Source organism: Apodemus sylvaticus, chromosome 8 (genome assembly GCF_947179515.1).
Source record: "Apodemus sylvaticus chromosome 8, mApoSyl1.1, whole genome shotgun sequence".
NCBI lineage: Eukaryota > Metazoa > Chordata > Mammalia > Rodentia > Muridae > Apodemus > Apodemus sylvaticus.
This window is the reverse complement of record NC_067479.1, coordinates 3041702-3064432: the sequence shown is the minus strand read 5'-3', so window position 1 is coordinate 3064432 and position 22731 is coordinate 3041702. Positions and strand designations below refer to the sequence as shown.

The 22731-nt window shown below is 46.6% G+C and overlaps 1 protein-coding gene across 5 annotated transcripts in view; it reads right to left on the bottom strand.

The window, feature by feature from the left end:
* Positions 1-20243, bottom strand: part of Dock9 (dedicator of cytokinesis 9) — a 263468-nt gene extending 243225 nt beyond the window's left edge. For all 5 annotated transcript variants that reach the window (XM_052190600.1, XM_052190607.1, XM_052190606.1 and 2 more), the window contains exon 1: positions 19856-20243. In XM_052190600.1, coding sequence (XP_052046560.1) covers positions 19856-19981 — 126 coding nt within the window. In that variant the 5' untranslated portion in view covers positions 19982-20243. The remainder of the gene's footprint in view (positions 1-19855) is intronic.
* Between the last annotated feature and the right edge of the window lie 2488 nt (positions 20244-22731).

The window sequence follows — 22731 nt, the reverse complement described above, 5'->3', positions numbered from 1 at the left end:
TGCTCTTCCAAAGGACCTGAGTTCAAATCCCAGCAACCACATGGTGGCTCACAACCATCTGTAATGAAATTTGATGCCCTTTTCTGGAGTATCTGAAGACAGCTACAGTGTACTCACATATAAATAAATATATAAATATTAAAAAAGGAATATTAAGTAATATTAACAATATCACTATATTAACAATATTAAGGTGTAACTTGGGGATCAGGGATGCAGTACAGTTGGTAGAATACCTACCTAGAGGCACAGGCCCCAAGTTTAGTCCTAGCACTCCACTGGGTATGGCAATACAAGCCTATATTGTTCTTTATTCCTAGTGCTGGGGTTGGGAGACAGAACCTTACCCATGATACACTACCTTACCTACTTCAGATTTTTCATGTTTTCATATACAAATCATATACTTCTCTTGTTAAATCTATTCCCAGGTATTTCGCTCTCCATGATAACGCTGTAAACGTCTCTGCTCTCTCACTTCTCCATGATGATGCCATAAATGTCTCCTGTCGATTTCCTCTCCGGTGTGTGCTGGTTACTTTGTGGAAACACAGTTTAGATCCGTATTTTCATGCCTTGCATGACTGACAACTCCCATATATTTTTGTTTTTCTTTTAAAGTTTTTCAAAACAGGGTTTCTCTATGTAGCTCTGGCTGTCCTAGAACTCGCTTTCTAGAACAGACTGGCCTCGAACTCAGAGATTCTACCGCTGCCTCCAACTTAGGTTAGGGGGAGCTGGGATTGCAGGCATGCACCACCCACTGCCTGGCTTTTCCACATACTTTTTCACGATCTACAAGGTGTTTTACTATGGGCTCCCGTCACCTGTCTGGAGCTCACTCCAAATTGATCACTCCTGCTGGCGCCACAGGCTGTATTTATTGATCCGATTTCAGTTTCTATTTCATGACATACTTTTTCTTCTGGGCCTTTGTGCTGTTCCCTGGGGCTAGATTATAATAACACCTTCAAGAAGCTCATTTCCCCTATCTTTCCAGTCCTGGGCTGTCACTGTGGCCTTTCCCAGGACACAAGGCACTCCCAATGTCTCCTTTTGAAGTTTCTCTCTCTCTTTAAAGAAAACTGATAATACTTACATCCTGATCAAAGCTGGTCCCTGGGGTCTGTCCTCAGCTGGTTAAAGCAACAACATTCAGTAAATATTTTGTTAAATGGGTCCAAACCCACACTTCTCATCTGACATGTTAATCCTACGATCCTTAAAATGATTAGTCAATTTGTTGGCAAATGTATTTTCACAGACAAAAAAAAAAAAAACCAAGACTGTTAACCTCACGCCATATGAGGATCTGTCTTGTAAAATAAACTGACTAGAAGTTCGCACTGCTGACAGGAGCTCTGTAAATATTTACTGAGGTAAAACAGTGGAACCCACACTTGAGTCCCTACAATACCCAAACATCTGTCAACATGGCAGGACACTGGGAGAACAGGAAGGGTATGGACACAGAGGGACAGGAAGGCTATAGGCCTGATTATGGCCTGAAGACTGTTCCCCTACAGAGATTGCTAACCACTCCTACAGTGTGGTCATGGGTATGCAATAAACCCCGTTGTCTGCTCAGCTCTGTGTAACAATCATGCTCAGTTTCTGGAGTATTGTCTTCTCCCTCTGAGAGCCCAGCCCACTGATCCTAGCTGTTCCTGTGTCCCTGTGTCTGTCCTTCTGTCTCCCCATGTCTGTCCCTTTTTTTTCCCATTCCCTCTGTCACAGATAGTTCAAACCCTGCAGGGCTGTAAGGACTGGGCAATAATCTAGGTCTAAGGCAGCCCAGGAGAGAGGCAGGCCAGCTTCAAAGGGTCATGGAGCCCCAGGAGGAAGTGTGACATCAGAACCAGGCGGCTTGCTGAGGGTCCCAGGAAGGCCTCCCCATCATTCCTGCCCGGAAGATCTGTCCTTTTCCATTTCCACAGCTCTCCCTATTGAGATGCCCATACGTTTCCTGATTTTTCTTTAATGTTGATTCCTCTTGTGGTGAGGGAAAACTTAAGTATCAAGGAATGGCTCTGACAGCACGCGACAGTCTAACACAGCAAGAATTCTGGCTTCTTTAAGAGACTCTGCAATTTAATGCAGAACTTTAATATAAAGTTTGCATTTGTTTTACAGTTCGTTGCCCCCTCCCAGGCAAACTTAAAATGACCTCGTGAGGAGCAAAGAAGAGGAGGAGAGAAATCTGTCTGGCTTTTTTAATTTGTCATGTTTATAGCTCCGTGGCCGCTTTTTAAATCACAAAGCATACATTTATAACATTCTCATAAAACACCATAAATAAAGGGAAAACCACGTGGCGTTGGCCTGCCGAGTGTCCGGCTGCCTTCCCAGCTCCTCAAAGACTCGGAAAGAATGAGGCACGTTTGTCTGCATCTGCAGGGCCAGCCTGCTGGACAGGATGTCTCCATCCCCTGCCTGCTTCTCTGCCTTTTGTTCTTGGTGGAACAGGAAAACCTGCTTTCCTGCTTTCTCAATACTAAATGGGTTGGTCCTTCAAGGGAAAACATCCCCTCCGAATCCACCCAAGGCTGCACAGAAAGCAAGAGAGACCAAAGCTGGTCCTCCATATTCCCTCGGCAGCCTGCTGAGGGCTGCCCGCAGGTCTGTGACTCTTTATCCCTTCACCCTGGCAGAAGAGAAAAGGAAAAATTAGGAAGTCACAGAGTCAGAGAGGCCCAGAAGTGGTCCTGCCAATCTAAGGTCTGCTGGTCACCCCTCAGGACTCCACAAAGACAAACTAGCCACTGCCGGATAAAAGACAGAATTAGGAAAAGGCGCAGGGCACTGTCCAGAAGCCCAGGTCCACAAAGGACTCACTCTCCACGTTAGAACTGCAAGGCCCAGGAAACAAAGAGAGAGCGGCTATCAAGTCTGCACATCTGCAGAGACAACATATGGAAGATGAGGGACAGTGAGATCAAACATGAGCCTGGGAACCTCAAAGGCACGCTTCCCTAGCCACAGCTAGAGAGCCAAACCGCTGCTGGTGATGGCCCAATGACTGTGGGAGACCCTTTCCCTCATCCAACCAAGCACTGGAGCTGGGCCTGGCCTGACATCGGTGCCTGCGTACCCATACATCTCCTTTCCACTCTGTAACTCCCTTCAAGTCACCAGAGTCATGAGGGGTCCCACCACAGCGGCTAAGGAGAATACCCATCTGCCCCCCAATTTCTGCATGTACTCCTACTACACAGTCTGACCACTTCAAATAAAATATCCCACCCGGCTTCCCCACAAACCTGCACTGCACTGTGCAGACTAGGTGTACTGGCTGGTTTTGTGTGTCAACTTGACACAGGCTAGAGTTATCACAGAGAAAGGAGCTTCAGTTGGTGAAGTGCTTCCATGAAATCCAGCTCTAAGGCATTTTCTCAATTAGTGATCAAGGGGGGAGGGCCCCTTGTGGGTGGGGCCATCCCTGGGCTGGTATTCTTGGGTTCTATAAGAAAGCAAGCTGAGCAAGCCAAGGAAGCAAGCCAGTAAGGAACATCCCTCCATGGCCTCTGCATCAGCTCCTGGTTCCTGACCTGCTTGAGTTCCAGTCTTGACTAAGACATTAGGTGTGGGGAAGGGCCACTTTCTTCTTACAGTCTCCTGGGGACCAATGCTTTTATAAAATACCCACAGTGATTAAGTGAAATAAACCGACATACAAAATACAAGCCCAAATTCTTTATCAGTTTCAATAGATTATAAGTATCTGAACATTTGTTCTTCTTTTTGTTTGTTTGTTTTGTTTTGGAGACAGTGTGTCTCTACACAGTTCTGGCAGGCCTAGAACCTACTATGTAGATCAGGGTGGCCTAGAACTCACTGAGATCTGCCTGCCTCCAGAGTGCTTGGGATTAAAGGTATGTGCCACCAGACCTTTATATATAGATGCTTTTCCACCCATAGATAGATCTTCAAGGCTGACATCCTGAATTCACACCAATGTTCTAAAGTTGACAGATCTTGAGGAATCTCAATTTCTCTCTCCCCCCACTCTTCTCTTCCTTTCTTACATAACATATAAACATATTTATTCTTAATTTCTCTACATATCTCACCACCAGTCAGTTACAAACAACTCATGGTCCAACCCCTACCACAAGCAGTTCACACTGAGCAAGACAGCTGTTAACATGAAATGGAAAACACTTCCTCACTTCCTTCTACTAAAACCCAGGAATCTCCTTCCATTCTGGATAAATGCCCACTGTTCCTGTTCCAAACAAAATCTCCCCTCAGCTGCTTTTCTTCCGGACATCACAAATGTCTTGGTAGAAAGAGAATGTTGAGTAAGGAAGTTATTGGAGAGGGAAGGCTACAGCTCTGAAAGGAGGCAGGACCGGATGTGCCCGCTCTTCCAGGGAAAGGCTACGGGAAACCGAAAGGAAGATGTGAGGACAGTTAACGCTGCAGCCATATGAAGTGGGAGGCACGCAGCAACATGGTATCCGGGTACTGGGGCAGACGGTGTTTCCAAAAGACGAGATCTACACTCATATGAGGCAATGGGATTCAAGAGGAAGCCGAGAACACCTGCTCATCTATAATTCATCTGTCTACATGGTGACATTGCTTGTACTCGAAAACACTGAGGACATCCACATCCAAACAGAACCAGGCCACTGTGCACGAGGCCATCACATTTCTTTTCGCTTTCCTAGAACAAGTCAAGTATAAGACAGTCCGTGAAGTGGGAATCAAGTAACGGTTGTACATCCTCGCTCTGGGTAACTGTATATGAGTCCACGGCTTTAAGGTTTCATTTCCACCTTAAGAACAGAACGGAAGCCAGGCATGGTGGCCCATAGTTGTAATTCCAGGACTCCGAAGGCTGAGGAGTTCCAGGACAGACTGAACTACATAGTGAGCTACACAGGTTAACCTGGGGTAAAAGGGAAAGAAGGGGGGAAAGGGAGGAAAAGGACAAAGAGAGGAGTAGGGGAGATAGAAACTGAGATTCCTCAAGCCTGACCAACTTTAGAACATTGGTATGAATTCAGAATGTCAGCCTTGAAGATCTATCTATGGGTGGAAAAGCAGCTGGGGGTGAGGGGTGCCCACGGCTGAGGCGGCACTGACCATGACTGGGTATTTTAAGGTGGACTAGCTAAAATGGTTTATTAAAATGGACTCTAATAAATGGAGACTCTCTACTGGCTCACTGCTAATTCTCTCTCTCTCTCTTTTTTTTTTTTTTGTTTTGTTTTGGGTCTTTTTTTTTTTTTTTTTTTTGGTGATGGTTTATAATGGGAGATAAGAGTCTCATCTGTCTGCCACAGTTTATCTGGAAGCATCTGGAAACAAGGAAGCAGATAATTCTACACTCTCCCCAGGCCTGTGAAATAGGGGTGGGTATTCTCAGATTTCTGCCTCACAGCTCTCCTGGTTCTGGTCATGCATGGCTGAAATCTAAGGCTATACTTAATACCTCCTACTCAACACCTCTCACCTGGCCAGAGAGCACCAAACTTAACCACAGCCTGGTGGCACAGAGGACTCTTACGTCATTACCTCACACACACACACACACACACACACACTGCCCATTCAGGTTATTCCAGCAAGTTCTCAAGTATTCATAAAATTATGTATTTTATGCCTCCTCTTCCCAGAAAGTTGAGTTCAGTCTCCTACATCTGCCCAGGCAGATCACAACCTCCATTTGCTCTTCCAGAGTGTAAGACTGACAAGAAGACCCGTGAAGGGAGCCGCCAACACAAACAGGGCTCTCCACTCCTCTCCCATCTACATCCCATGCTTTCTGAAGGCTGAACCAGTGTCATAACCCAGGGTTTTCCTTTCAATGTTTGGAAAATGAGCCAGTGGCTGCCAGCACCAAGCTTTAAAAAAAAAAAAAAAAAAAAGGACTATGGTGGCCAGGTGTGGTGGAGCACACCTTTAGTCCCAGCCGTCAGGAGGCAGAGGCAGGTGGACTTCTGACTTTGAGGCTAGCCAGTCTTCAGACCAAATTCCAGGACAGCCAGGACTGGATTGAGAGACCCTGTCTCAAAAACAACAATAACTACAATGGCATTGTAGTAAATGACATTTTTTAAAAGCTTAAATAGACTCAAAACCTGCTCCACCACACTCCCCTGATTAACGGGAGGAGCAGCGGTGGTCACAAAGCAGCATGGACCGGCTTCCATCTGACCTCTGCCCCCTAACCTCCCAAAGTCACTAAAGGTGGAAAAGAGCTTCAAGCCTGCACTAAGCTGGCTCCTAACCCAGTGAGGGAGTCAGAAAGAATCTATCCTGTAGCTTAAGCCAACGGCAGCTGGTCAGCGTCGACCTGCCATGAAGGGGTCGTCGCTCACGGGCGCCTAGTCAAGACATAAAGAACACCACGGCAGTATCTGGTCTCCCTAATGTGCCATGCTATGCTCAGTAGGCTGTGCCAATTCCCCCGACAAGACACTGGGAAGACTTTGGTAGGGACAGTTTGGGGCTTACTCTCTAGGGCAGAGAATATTTAACATGCCAAGAATCTATGTTGTACAGACCATTAAATGCCTAACGACAGAAGCTATTCACAAATTCTGTACCTACTCCTTTGTGGTGGTTTGAATAATGTCCCCACAGACTCAGAGTGGCATTATTGGAGGTGTGGCCTTGCTGAAGGAAGTGTGTCACTGGGGTGGACTTGGAGGTTGGGAAGCTCATGCCAGGCCCAGTGGCTCACTCTTTCTTCCTGCTGCCTACCAATCTGAATGTAGAACTCCGAGCCTCCTTTCCAGCACCATGGCTGCCTGCACGCCGCTGTTTTCTGCCATGACGATAATGGACTGAACCTCTGAAACTGTGAGCCATCCTCCATTTAAATGTTGTCCTTTATGTGAGTTGTCTTTGTCATGGTGTCTCTTCACAGCAGTAAAACCCTAAGACATCCTTCAAGGGAGCCCATCCTGTCCATCCCTCTACCACAGAGCACGCAGGCTTATCTTCAAACTCTCCTTCTCTGTCACTAAAACTTTAGCCTTGAAGGGACTTTACCAAGTGTGATGGCTTCTGACTCAAGAAACTCCTACTGGTGAGCCCTCCTTTCTCAAGCCACCTCCATACACATTACAGAAGTCACAACAGCAGCTCCTCTAGGGAGCTCCTCCAAATCTCTGGCCTTCTGTGTGGGTAGTGGTGAACCAATATAAAGTTTCTTTAAAAACTTAATCTCTGGGCTGCTTTGCTAACAAGTCTTACAACCTGAATTTGACACCCAGGACACACTGTGGAAGGAGAGAAGCAACTCCCAGAAGTTGTCCTCTGACCTGTGTACCATGGTCCGCACGAAAGGGGGGGGAGGGGCGTAGGGGGCAGGAGGTGGCAGACATACACACAAACACACACAAAGACAGACACACACACAGAGATGGACAGACACATACATACAGAGGGAAAAGACACAGAGACATAGACACAGAGAGAAACATGTTACCCCAAAATTCTAATCACTCTCTTCATTGGTTTTTCACAGAATTCTGAGAAGTCTAAGGAATTCTGACATATACAATCTTCAGATTCACAAGAAATAAAATCATATAGAAGAAATTTCCTAAGGAAAAAAAGTCAACATTCTTTTCTCACATTAATGGAGACCTCTTTGAACAAGAAAAGGGAAAATGCACACAGTAAAAGCCTAATTAAAAATAAGCCTCAGAGACTGGCCCAGGAGCAGATAAAGCACACGCTGTGTTTGCCTCTAGCACTACTAGCTACAACCAAAGACCAGCTCTTACCTGAGATAGACCCCACCTGACTCTAAATTAGGAAGCTAGACCAGATAACCTCTCTAAGTGACCTTCCATCTACAAAAAGTACACTCACATCTCCATATCAGGCATTTCTCCCAGTCCAGAGAATTCAAGGTACTTTCCAGAAGATTCATATTCAGCAATGAAGAACACTCACAAAACTCTGATGTAGAATTAGGATCTTGGCCAGGCATAGTAGTGGGTCATGTCTATAATTTCAGGACCCAGAAGCCTGAAGCATGAGACTGCCTCCAAATTGAGACTCATCTGAGCTATATAGTGAGTTCAAGGCTAGCTGAGCAGCAGTGTTAAACCATATCAAAAAAAAAGGGAAAAATATATATATAAATATAAAGATAGTCTAACCATTCTGCTAGGAAGAAAATAAAACATAAATTTTAGCTGTGTTCCCCTGTTCTTCAATTTCCCCAATTAAAAAAAGAAACTAAAAACAATTTCAAAAAACAGATAATTAAAATCATCTATATATTCCAGAGGCTCAGACAAGATGAGTTTTGGTTTTGATTTTGGGGGGAGGAGAGTGGTATAGTCATTATAAAACTATCAAACACAAAACTTCATGGTTTCACATGAGGCTCTTCTATAATTAGTGAATGGTAGGTTCTTAGCTGGTTGTCAGGGTGTGTGTGTGAACGTGCATATGCATGTGTGCATACAAGGTGTCAGGTGCTTGTGGAAGACAAAAGACAATCTCAGTGTCATCCCTTAGGACCCGTCTGCCTTCTGTTCCGAGGAATGTCTCTCACTGGGACACGAAACTCACCAATTAGTATTCTGTCCGGCCAGGGAGCCACAGAGATCTTGTCTCCACCTCCTCCCGGAAGGGACTGCAAGAAGACACCAGTGCATACCACCACTCAGGTCCTCGTGTTGGCATGGCAAACACTTTACCAGCTGAGCAATTTCCCCAGGCAGGGCTGACAATATTTTGCTACCAAAATACACACGTGGCCTCACCCCAGGAACACATTACCATGCACATCTGTGCAGGCACCAAGATACACATCCTTGATGGTTTATTAACTCATGAAAGCGGAACACATGAGAATCTTCAAACACACAAGCCACATTCCTGCCTTCTCCCACGTTTCCTTTCTTGCAGCTGACAGCTCACACAGCTACAGCTACAGTGTCCACCAACTCCGTCCTCACTCAGTATTGTAAATATGCACCAGGAATTACGCTCCACGAGCACTGTGCCTGAGGATTATATGGTTTTCCTTCTTGTCCTCAGGACCAACAGCAGCAGGCACTGAGTGGGCACTGATGTATGCCAAGCCCCAGTCAAGTGCTAATTCGCTAAGTGCTTAGTATGCATCTGCTCAATTCTCCAGGAAGATCTCTTGGGTGAGTGTGATTAGGGTGTCTGTTCTCTGGATGAAGAAACAAAAAGAGGAAATGGAAGAGGTGGTTGGAGCTCCCGGAGCACAGGCCCTATCTAGCCACTGCCATCCAGGACAAGAACACTGCTCTAGAAACAGGAAGAGGTGCTATACCATCTGCACACGTGTGTTGCGGAGTGCAGGGAATACGCGTCTGACCTTTTAATCTAGTCCTGCAGCAAAGACACCTGCCACTGCATCTGTGAGCTCGTCCAGTGTCGTCACGGACAAGATGTTGCCTATTCTTTTTCCAAGTAAGTCATTTAGTGCACAGACTGCCGTAACCTGTTTTTAACACGGTAAACATCCTTCGTTAGAACATTTCTAGATCCACATGACTGAACATGCATCCTCTGACAAGACAGAATTTCTAGGGGCTAGGAAGATGGCTCAGTGGCTAAGAGTGCTTACTTGCAGAGGCCCACATTCAGTTCCCAGGACAGATGTAGTGGCTCAAACCCTGCTGTAACTCTAGTTCCAGAAGATCTGATGCACTCTTCTGACCTGTGCACGCATCAGGCACTCACACGGTACACCCACAAACATGTACACTTACATATATGCAGACAAACACTCATACACATAAATTAAGACAAACCCTTGTTTTAATTTTTTAAAAGTACAGCATGTCAAAATAAGCACAAAGTTTTAGAATACACCCCAAGGAAGTCAAATGAGACCCTAGGAAGTCCATGCCTTCACCCTGACCTTCTTTCTCATACCATCAGTATATAAACGAGGAAGCAGTCTCAGCCCATATGATATCTAAATTTTGTTTATCCCTGTCAACAAAAAAGGGAGGCCAGCCTGCATTGTGACCATTCAGATCTGATCAGATCAGACGTGCCCTAAATGTGGATGATTCAAGCTACGAATAGGGGCAAAAAACAAAACAAAGAGACAGAAAAGATGAAACTAATAACAAATCAAAGTGTTAAAGAGAAGCAGGTGCCATCCCAATCTGTGAAACTCACTGTTCAGTGAGAGCAGTAATACCAATGGTTAAGTGGACCTCGACTTTCGGCAATCCTCCTGCCTCAGCGTCCTCATAGTGTGGATTACAGGCACGTACCACCATGGCTGGCTGGTGATTTTAACTGGTGGTATTTGAGTTTTGTTCTGTTTTTAGAAAAATGAGTTCCTGGACACCTAGTCAAACAGTCACATTTGGGTGCTCTTTGTTTTCAAATGTGTGGCTGCCTGAAAATCCTAACAGGGAAGAGTTCAAATCTGACCTGCATTCCCTAAAGCAAAGCAGACACAGTGTCAGTCTCACAGTCTGTATAACATCAGGCACTGTGGCAACAGGAAGCCAGCATACTGGACAAGAACTGGAGACAGGTCTGACACCAGGGTAAGGTACCATGAGGCCAATAGAAATGGCACAGGAAGGAAACACAGAGGACTGGGGGGGTGGGGCTGAGGGGGAAAGTTCATCTTCAGTGTTTTGTTAATTCACTGAGGGACACGGTAGCTCACACCCATAATTCCAGTACTCAGGAGGCCGAGACAGGATCATGGCCTTTGAGCTTGAGGCCAGCCTAGACTACAGTGGGTACCAGGCCAAGGCTGAGCTACAGAGCAAGATCTCATCTCAAACAAAAACATTTACACATACACCCCACACACTACACACAAACACACACATACATACACATATATACACCCACACTATACATAGACACATACAGACACATACAAAGACACTTACATATACACTATACATACACACAAACACACATACATACACACATACACACACACTATACACAATCACACATACACATACAGACACATACAGAGACACATACATATACACTATTCACACACAGACACATACTCATACATACACACACACATACCATATACACTACACACAGACACACATATATACACATACACATATATACACACACACTATACACAAACACACATACACATACAGACACATACAAAGAGACACACATATACACTATACACAAACACACACTACACACAAACATAAATACACAGAGACACATACATATACACACACATATATACACACACAGTCACAAACATGCATACATGCACACAGACACACATACACACACGAAGACACACAGTCACATACATACACATACTCATATACACACACCCCACATACATAACACACAAACACACACAGACACAGACACATAGTATGTGCACTAGGGAAACACAGTAAGCCAACAGTCAGTGGGACAAACAGCTTATTAAACTCATACACAAATAAGCCCAAAGTGAGACTGATCAGCACAAAGGAAAAGGAGAGAGCAGTCTGTCTTGGTGGACAGGAAGACTGAGTACAGGTGCAGAGAACAAGGGGCATTCCTGACAGCTGAGGTGACCACCAAGAGCCCAGTCAGTGAGCAGTGGGAGAAGTGCCTCCTAAGGAGCACCACAGGCTCCAAGGGAGCACTGGGCAAGCACTGGGTGTGTCTTCAGATAGAGCACCAAACCCATAAAGGATGAAATAAGAGCCGCAGCCCAGAGCCCAGAGCCCAGAGAAGACGACCCTGGCCCCAGCCCTGCAGAGCAGGAGACAGAGGAAAGGAGATACCAGGCTGTAGCAGCCCTCCGAAAGGCTCACCAAAGACCTGAGTTCTCCTTTCCGGGCCTACAGAAAGGACTGGCTTTGCTGGGTGTGGTGATACCTGCCTTAATCTCAGCATTATAGAAACAAAAGCAGGAAGGTCATGAGTTCAAAGTCATCATCCAACACAGATGAAACTCGGGATCAGGCTGGACTTCTTTACAAGACTATCTCAAAAACACACACAAAGAGGACTGAAGAATTGTCCTCCATGCCCTTTGGAGTTAGGTGTGGCTGGCTGCAGGACTCTTTTTAATCAATGACATATACGCATGGCAAGTCCCAATTACCATAATCTTTTTCCTCTACAAAGATTCAAGATGGCTGTTTCCAACAACCCAGGTCACAGGACAACACAGACCAGGGCAGCCAACCTATTCTCAATGCTGAGGTAGTGTGATCAGAAATATGATGGCTCTAAGGGCTGAGACAGACCATAAGGATGGAGTCAGGACAAAACATGAGCAGAGATTTAAAGTCAACGGTGATTAGACAAAGCTCCTCATTAGGAAAAATAAAAATGGCCAGTCATGGTAGCACATATCCCAGCACTCCAGAAAGCTGAGACAGGGGGGATCATCTGTGAGTTCGAGGCCAACCTTGTCCTGTCTACATCCAGGCCAGCAAGGACTACAAAGTGAGCCCCTGTCTATATGTTCAACAGGACTGAATTCGCCAGTCTTCCTGCAGCCTGTGGTACAGCCAGCCCACTGACCACATGCCACAGCATTCTCAAAATCACCTGCTGCCAATCATTTCCAAAACAGTAAAAATAACGGCATAAATTCTAGGACTCAGGAAGGGACAAGGAGTGGATAAAAAAATAAAAATAAAATAAAGCATGAACTTGCCAAGACCACGTATCTAAAACACTTGGACCATTACCACAAAGCGATCTAGTTCACATTGAAGGCTGCAACAGGCCCCACACACATAGATTTGTGCTAGAGAAGGGGCGGCCACAGAACGCCCTTCAACCTCACTCTTATGAAACTACGTCCCCTATCACATGGGATGCGTTATGCCCCAAATTATGTGTTTTTGGTTTTGTTTTGTTTTTTTAAATCTGAGTTTCTTTGGAATGAACATACATTGTGGCTAAAAGGTTTTTCTTCATGTCCCTCCCAAATGTTCTTCATTGCACTGCATAGACTTCATAAAATCACATCTTGGTTCATACTTATACATATTCCGATGTGGATTTTACTTCATTTTATAGTGACTTTTAGCTCCAACCAGCCACAATACTAAATTTTATCAGAGAGTATTCTAGGAACGTTGACAGAATTTACTCATTTAATCCAGATTCTACTCTGTGAACCACTACTATGTGCACACTATGTTTACACTACTATGTGCACACTACTATGTGTATACTACTATGTGCACATTTACTATGTGCACACTACAATATGTACACTATATGTAAGGGTGCTACAGAACAGCATGAGAGGCTGAGTCCAAAGCCTCAGATGGGAACCCACCATCACCCTCCATGTTACCATGTAAAACATTCTCAAGTCATTTTATTGAGGCCAGTGTATGAACTTTACCCAGCATGCACATGATCACTATTTCAGTTTCGGCCCTGGGCTAGCAACACTGCCTCCAGTGCACATTTCAGGCCAAAAGTGTCTATGAAATTTACATACTGGGCACTGGGATGGGAGCATGGTAAGGTTCTTGACTGATGTATCAAGTGCAGAGAGGCTAAGCCAGCTGTCACTCTCTGCAGTTCTCATAAATACCATATAAGGAGGGAAGGACCGGCTGTGCATCGCACTTCGAACCAAAGTGCTCCCTTCACCCTGTCCTTCAAATACGTCTTCCATCTTAGCAAATCTGTCAGGCAGAAATGGTATCTCATTTTGACTGTTTTTTTTTAATAGCAGAAACAAATGCCTTATTGTTTTGCTTTTGCTATGAATTGGCTATAGTCTCTTCTTTGAGAAATTGCCTATTAATTAATGACTATTTCAATTGGAGAGTTTTCCTTTTAAAACCCTGTTTAAGATTCATAAGGGTTTTTTTGTTTTGTTTTGTTTTGTTTTTCGAGGCAGGGTTTCTCTGTGTAGCCCTGGCTGTCCTGGAACTCACTCTGTAGACCAGGCTGGCCTCAAACTCAGAAATCCACCTGCCTCTGCCTCCCAAGTGCTGGGATTAAAGGCGTGCGCCACCACCGCCAGACGTAAGTTTTTAATTAGAGTATGTACTGGCTGGTTTTGTGTGTCAACTTGACACAAGCTGGGTTATCACAGAGAAAGGAGCCTCCTTTGAGGAAATACCTCCACAAGATACAGCTGTAAGGCATTTTCTCAATTAGTGATCAAGGGGGGAGGGCCCATTGTGGGTGGTGCCATCCCTAGGCTAATGGTCTTGGGTTCTATAAGAAAGCAAGCTAAGCAAGCCAGGGGAAGCAAGCCAGTAAGAAACATCCCTCCATGGCCTCTCTGCATCATCTCCAGCTTCCTAACCTGCTTGATTCCAGTCCTGACTTCCTTTGTGATCAACAGCAGTGTGGAAGGTTTAAGCTGAATAAACCCTTTCCTCCCCAGCTTGCTTCTTGGTCATGATGTTTGTGCAGGAACAGAAAGCCTGACTGAGAGTATAATTACATCATTCTCCCTCCACACTCTTCCATGCTCACCCCTACTCCCTTCTCAAATTCAAGACTTCTTTGTATTATTATTACTGAAAGACACAGACACATACAGAGACCTGCTTGGTGGTTCTTGTATGTATATAATTTCAGGACTATCCAACTGGTATTGTCCAACTGGACAATTGTACAACCAATCAGGGCCTCATCCCTAGGGAGGCCTCTCTCTAGGCCTTCATGCGATTCTGTTCTGTTTTTAACTTGACACTACAGCAGAGACTGACCTACAGATAATGCCGGAGCACTGTTGAGTTTACTGACTGCTAACTGTTGGCCCTTGTGATGCAGAACAAAGGTTTGACAGGATGGGGAAGCAGCAAGCAGAGCAGCTGAGAGCTAAAGGTAAAAAGTTTCACTGCCTGGGTTCAAGACCCAGCCCTTGCACTTACTGGGATCACCTAAGAGGACTTGACCTTCCCACTAAGGAAGTTCTCACACACCACACATGTCTGAGAACACCATACGCACTACATAAATGCTGTCTCCAGATTTATGTTATGAAGACAGCCAGTCCGTTCTACCCTGAGATAATAAGGGCTCATATTTGCAAAGAACTCTGCATACCTTATTTGGGGCGCTTTTGGTTGTATTTTTGTATGGGCCTTACTAAATGGCCCAGGCTGCCTGAAACTTACAGATCGGCTAGCCTCAACCTCACCAGTGCTGGGATTAAAGGTGTGTACAACTGTGCCCAACCTGCATAACATGCACATTTTCCTAATTCTGTCTTTTATCCAGCAGTGGCTAGTTTGTCTTTGTGGAGTCCTGAGGGGTGACCAGTAGACCTTAGATTGGCAGGGCCACTTCTGGGCCTCTCTGACTCTATGACTTCCTAATTTTTCCTTTGGTGTGTGATTTTTGTGACAGACTCTCATTCTGTAGCCCAGGCTAGCCTCAAACTCTTGGCGCTTCTCCTGCCTCAGTGTTCTGAGTGCTGGAGTGACACGTGTGAATCTGCATGGCAGCCTCTGACTCTTTAAAGAAGTGTTCCTTTGTGCCACCATCCAGTTAACTGTAGGTGACTGCAGTGTCTGCCTCTGGGGAATGTACCTCCTGACAAGACGAAGAACTGCTGCTGCAGCGCCTGCCGGCAGCCAGCCGTACCCACACTCAGAGTACACATCTAGGATGTGGGTACTGGGTCCACAAAAGTCTCTCTGCCCTGCTCAACCAGATTCAGGACATTACTCATGCCCACACTGCCCCTAAAAGTTCTAGTGGGCAAGGAACTAAAGAAATGGAACCTGCTGTTGATTATCTAGCTGGAGATGGGCCTCCACCCTGCTTCCTGTATTTTGGGACATTTCTGTTTGTCAGGACTCCACCAGAGGGTGGAGAGAGACAGCAGGGGGGAGCTCGGGCCAGTTCAGTTGTCAAAGTACTAACATATCTCATTTAGAGTTATAACCAAAAGGAGGTTTACCTTATCTGAGGATTTCAAAGAACACCCCTAACTCGGGTCTCAGGTTACCTCAGATAACACTGGACGGGTGAGGGAGGAAGCCTCCTCCACTGGGCTCGGGATATTATCTCCCCATGCCTCGGGCCTGCCTTCCTTCTCTAGTAACACAAAGGTAAAGCCAGGGAGAGCCTGACCTGGGTTACTTCACTTCCCATTGCGGTATCTCAAAGGGGTGTGGAAGGGTATCCTTAGCAAGGGCTTGACATCCAAGGAGAGTCTGAAGCAGAACATATGGAGATAAGATCAATAAGGACACAGGGACAGGCAGCCAGACGACTTGTATGTCAGTACCCAAGTGTCGGACCATCTGCAAACCCAGCCAATGCACCATGACACTCACACAAATCTTGTAAAGAGACGCATTCTTTGCAATGGTATATTTTCCTAGATCTGGGCCATTAAGATACTGTCTTTTACACCGCTGACAGCCCTGGGTTAAAATTTCTTCAGGAATTCCAAAGGCAATGACAATCCCTGAGCAGGGGCTTGGTTCTAGGATTCCTGCCTGGCAAGCACACAGTTTAAATCTGTGCCCCAGGCCCTCTGGAATATTCTAAATTGTGGAAATCAAATTCTGCATTTGTAGAGTCTCAATCATAACCAAAAATCCTATATTACTTTTCCTCTAGCTAGGAATACCACCTTTAGTATTTCTATTGCTCATAAAGTCGCTTGGAATCAAAGCCTGTTGAGCTCAGGTAAAGATCTCTAAAAACAATCTAGTCCAACCCCTTACCTAAAAGAGCCAGAGCCCCAAGGTCCAGACGAATAAGCAACAAGCCAAGAGAGTGTAAGGAGCTGCCTGAATATGTGCTTACACCAAGAGCTTTAACTGTACTGTTCAGCCAGGTGGTGGTGGTGGTGGTGGTGGTGGTGGTGGTGGTGGTGGTGGTGGTGGTGGCGGCAGCAGAGGCGCACACCTTTAATCCCAGCACTTGGGAGGCAGAGACAGGTGGATTTCTGAGTTCGAGGCTGGCCTGGTCTACAGAGTGAGTTCCAGGATAGCCAGGGCCACACAGAGAAACCCTGGGAAAAAAACAAAATAAAACTGTACTATTCATTTAATCTTCCCTGCAACTCTATTATGCCCATTCTGCAGATGAGGAAACTGAGGCCTATGAAGGTTAAATTACACACTAAGGCTGCACAGTTGGTAAGGGACAGCACTAGAATGACAGCCCATGCTCTGAACTGCTTAACTTCAATGGTTAAAAACTAAGACCCTCATGAAGTCTTTCTCCAATATAAATAATTCTAAAGCTCAGGAATAAGTGAAACATATTTTAAAGGCCTGCCACCAAACTTGTGTGAATCTTTATAAAAAGCAAACAACCAAATAGGTTTTTTTTTTAATCAAAGAAATTTGAATAACACATTATATTATTAGGGTCATAAAAAATTATAGTCACATAAGAAACTATTCCTAGTTTCTAAAAACAGACATTAGGTATATAGCAGTGAAATGTGTTAAAAGGCATGAGACTCACAAGCACCAGTAAGGAAGGGAGAGAAAGAGAGGAGGGGGGGAGAGGGAAGCAAGAGAAGAAAGAGAGACAGGAAGAGAGAGAGAGAGAAGGGGGAGAAGGAGGGGAGGGAGGGGAGGGAGGGGAAGGAGGGGAGGGAGAGATGCACATAAACCAAATTTGGCAAAACCTCAGTAATTTTTGGGGGGTTTTTTTTGGATTTTTTTTTTTCGAGACAGGGTTTATCTATGTGGCCCTGGCTGTCCTGGAACTCACTCTGTAGACCAGGCTGGCCTCGAACTCAGAATCTGCCTGCCTCTGCCTCCCAGAGTGCTGGGATTACAGGCGTGTGGCACCACCGCCCAGCAAAACCTCAGTAATTATTTAGTTAATATGATGACACAAAGACAGGATCAATTTTGTACAGTTATCCTTAAGTTCCTCAAATTAATATAAAATGATTTAAAAGGGCCCACAGATCTGAGTCCATAAACAAGAGGGAGATCTATTCAACAATGAAATCCATATAAACACATCTTAAACCCTGATGTCTCACGCTGTCTTGGGCCGTCTTCGTGGCTGCTCCGAGTCACCTGGTGAACACTGAGCATTTGGGGTGCTGTGGACCTCAGGCTAGCACTAGGCCGGTGACCAAAGCAGAGCAGAGCAGATCAACGCCTTCATCTAAGCATGTTCAGATGGACCAAGGCACGGCTGCCTTCTGAGGGAATCGAGACTAGCCTCTCAGATGCTCACAGGACAGAGATGGGCCAGAATTTATGTGACAGGTGCACCTGCTGTGACTTCCTGGCAGACACAGGAGCGGCGAGAGGAAGAGGGTGGAAGGTGAGATTCATGGGTAATTTTTAGTGCCTTGAAACCTCTCCCAGACTCCTCCCCTGTACTGCACCCCCCCCCCATCCAGGCCAGGAGCCTTGCCTGCACCTAGGTTGTTATCAGCTTCCTCGTATTTTGTAAATAATTTCACCAAAGATTATATCAGACAAATGACCACAGACAGACAGACAGATAGACAAAATTAAGAGTTGAGACACCAGCAAAGTGTCCGGCTATATTTAAGAGTGTCCAAGGAAAATGCATATTATTAAAAGTGTCATTAGACCAAAACGGCAGAAGCATGTCACACGTGAAAATATTAGCAGTCAACGGGCCACCCTCAAACAGGAATCAGATATGGGCTGCAGTACACTGATTAGTGGGGCACCATGGAAATCACACCACAATAAAATGTTTCATTAATTCCACTTTTTCCTAACCTCCCTGATGATCACAACACCCCAATTAAAGAAGAGTTCCAGGTGAGAGATGAGAAGGGGTCACAGAGGCTGAGACTACGCTCTCCTGCAAAGCAACGGTGCTTCAGCAATAGGCGTTAACAGGAACTATCGAAGACATGGCCAGCCAGGTTCAGGTCCGTTCTTCAACTGACCAAGTTCTATGAAACTGAAAAATAAAATCCCTGCTTACCGCAGATCAAACTCAAGTTTGAGTGATGTAGGGTGAGTTGGCAGGGCTTGAGACAGCTCAAACTGAGCAGACTGGATATGGAAATCAGCACAGATCTCCACCAGCATCGTTCACACAATCCTGTCTGCCCAGGAAGGGCATCGATCTGCCACTCTAAGAGAAGCATCTGCCCTGTGTTCATAAACAACGACCCTTGGCAACCCCACACACACAGCACCACAAAGACCACAGACATTACTTTCAAGACTCATCTCCTCACATGTTCCAGTGAACACACCCACAAACAAGTCCCCTTCAAGAAAACAAACACGAAGAGCTGCTAAAAGTTTCCAGCTGCCCTGAGGAGCTCCCTCCAGCACAGACTGCTGCTCTCCCGGCAACAGCCCAGCAGCAGAGCGTGCCCTCTTTTCCAAATACAGCAGGGCCATCCCTGGCTGTGGAAAAGTTGATTTTTAAAACTTCACCTTCCTCACACGCAGAGGCCTGTTCCCAGGAGTCACTGACACGACTGGGTTCATCTTGGTTTGCCTTGCTCTGCTTGCCTCAAGTCCCCAGACTTCAAAGTAATTTGTACCAAGGATGAAATGAGCAAGTTCACTCCTTGCCACTCATAAGAAGCCTCCAGACACCAGCTCAACACACCGAGCAGAGATCTGTCCACCCAAAACATCCGCGGGGAAACCTCCACGCTGGACCGCAAAAGACCCCATCTCCTCTACACGCTCTGGGGCCCGGGCACCTGCCAAGCCTCCCGGAACACCGAGGATGCGGTGAGGACAGAGAAACTTCCCAATTGGCAGAGGACAGGTAACGTGGGGGCAGGGAAGTGGACAGAGGGCGGAAATTTCCCAGGAAGAGAGGAACAGCCCTAGAAAGGCAAGCTCTGGGCTCTGGAAGTTGCGGCCCCCTAAGCTCTCCCCACTGCCGGCCCGCTCCCTTTCCCTGTCTGCTCCGGATTTACCAGAGCGCTGGCCAGGCCCGCCCGCCACCTGCGCGCCTCGCTCACCAGGAGCACCGAGCCGCGCACCACCTCCGACACGCTCTGCCGCAGCTCCGCCGCTGTGCCCGGCTTGCTCAAAGCCCGGGTGAACTTCCGAGTCTCCGTCGACACCGGGAACTGCTGCTGCGCCATCCTCCGGCCGCCGCTGCGGGCTCCGGAGCGCGCGGTCCGGCCCGGTCGAGCCGCCGCCAGGTGCGCCCCGGGCACGGGAACCCGCGGTCCCTGCCGGGTCCTCAGGCGCTGCAACCCGGGCCACGCCCTCTATGCCGCGTCACGCCCCGAGGTGTCCTCCCCGGGCCCGTGTGCCTGCTGCGGCGCCTGGGCTCGCTCCGGACAATCCTGTGCACAGCACCCGCCGCGGCTCCCCCATGCCCCCGACCTCCCTGAGCGGCCTCCTCCTAGGGGCGGGGCGTCCGGCTGGGTGGGGCGGGGCCGGAGGGAGGAGCGCCCTGCGGGGCGGAGCCGGCGGAGGGGGCGGGGCCAGTGGACAGGATCGGACTCTGGAATCTACTGATACCTCCTCCACAGAGGGCACAGACCCTACCTCCCGAGCCTCTTCCCGTGGGTTCCGGGAGAGACTGTCGAGGCCCCACGGAGCCGTGAAGGTGCGAGCTCGCTAGCACAATAATCCCCTGGACAGGGCACCCGGCAAAGTAGTCTTTATTTATGTGACACTGACAAGACACAAGTCCTTGTCCTCGAGACTGGCCAGGAGGATCTGGGTCCACCTTACTGTCCCCAGACTTGTGGCTCACGGTGGAACTGGACAACGTCGATCCGGATGGGCGTAGGGCCCAACACAGACCTCGGACCGCGTGCTGCGTCACCTAGGACGCCGGCGTGACTCCAGGACCTGGATTATCTCGACTACAGCCTAAGGACAGCACACTATTGTGACTCAGCGGCACTGCCAGATGTCCACACCGCGGGTGCCGAACCCGGGATCGCCGGGGTCGCCACTGCTGCCGGCGTACCTCCTAGAGGACCGTCTCCTAAAGCTTCTTCTGCCTTCCCCCAAATCTCCCTTCTCCCTTGAAAAGCACGAGGGCACAGCCCTATCCCAGCGCACAGACCCTGCTAGCAGGGGACCTTTGCAATCCGCCTACACGCATGCTCTGTGGCTTCCATCGGGGCGGGCTTTCCCGCCCAGAGTCAGCCTTCAGGAAGGCTCCACTGATTGGTCTGGCTACTCAAGCCACACCCACTACCCCCTGATGGACAGCTTCTTACCTGCCTGGTCAGCTTCCGAGGCTTGGCCTTGAAAACCAGACTCGGGTCCGGTGATTTCTCAAAACACCTCCTGATCAAGTATCTGGAGACTTTTGGGGAAAAAATTGGAATTGCGTCCCTCCTCTTCAAAAACCCAAATCCCTGGCCTAAAGCTAATCTTAGAGCTGAAAGGAGAAAATTCCTAGTTTAGAGAGCAAAATACCATTCTGGGCTTAATGAGCCGGCCTGGCTCATTAAGATTTAGAGCTCGGCTGTGCAGCTGGTACTCAATAAATACTTGCTGAACTGGGATTTTTTTTTTTTGCACCCTACTGAGTTGAGTCCACTAGGTGTAACACTGAACAGCATGACAGGTTGAAAGATTTTATTTTTAATTCCTTGTTTAGTTTTTGTTGTTTTGTTAAATTTTAGTTTTAGTTACTTTGTGGGTCTGTGTACCTGTATGCAGTGTCCATGGAGACTAGAGGCTTTGAACTCTTTTTTAATTACACACCAGATTTTTTTCTCCTCTGTAAACCTGGAACGTCTTAGACTTTTCTCAGAGTACAGCTACATGATAATAAAACAGAGGCAGGCCAACCACACCCTGCTTTTTGTGGAAAAACTAACACATTTTATCTGACTGTCCAGGACTCGTGTTTATGCCTCTGAGCTTCACTGGGGACAGCTGCCTTGTTAAATGAACTGAGATACATTTCTGAATCATAAAACCCTCCAAACTCAATCTCCAAAAAAATCCTACATATATTGTGGGAGAAACCTGATCTTTTCCAAAACCAAAAGAAAATTTCCATTGTGTCTGTGATGATTCTAGTACATACTGAAGAGATAATCAGGTTTTGAGATTTTGCATACAAATGACTACTGCAGACAAATATTTACAACTGAGGCATTTACCCATCTTTTAACAACCTTACTGCAGGATGTCTTATTCACTTGAAAATATGCACATGTTCCAATGACATATTAGTTTTGTTTTTCAAAGTGTCTGTCTCCTCTAGTTAAGGCTGGCCTTGATTCATGATGCGCCTGCCTCTAGCTCCCAATGCTGGGACTACAAGCAAACATTCACCACACACCTGAAAATATAACTCTCTTTAAATATCAGATATATTTTGAAAGAGAATTTCTGTTTTCAGAGGAAAAAAGTAAGTAAGCTGTTCAGAGTAGGTACTGTGGGACCCAGAGGCATGGCTCAGAGTTAGGAGGACTGGCTGCTCTGCCAGAAGACTGGGTTTTCATCTCCAACACCCACATGGAGGACCTGCTGTAACTCCAGCAGTCGCTGGAACAGTCACAACTGCCTGTAACTCCAGCTGCAGTGGGATCCAACATCTTCTTTAGCCTCCAAAGTCACCCACTCATACATGCACATTCCTAATGACAAACACATACACATGGACATAAATAAAATTGAAAGTTAAACCTTGAAAAAAGCCCTTCAAGAAAAGAGACAAATTATATACAGCCAAAATGAAATACAAAATAGTAAAAATTCAGATACATTACAAAAAACCTCACAAAAGCAATCTAAACTATCTTAACACTATCTAAAACACCCTAAGGAAGGCACATGCATACTTAATAATACTAAATACTAAAAATAATAAGCCAGTTTGCAGTTGTATGCTGCATGAAATATGTTGCATGAA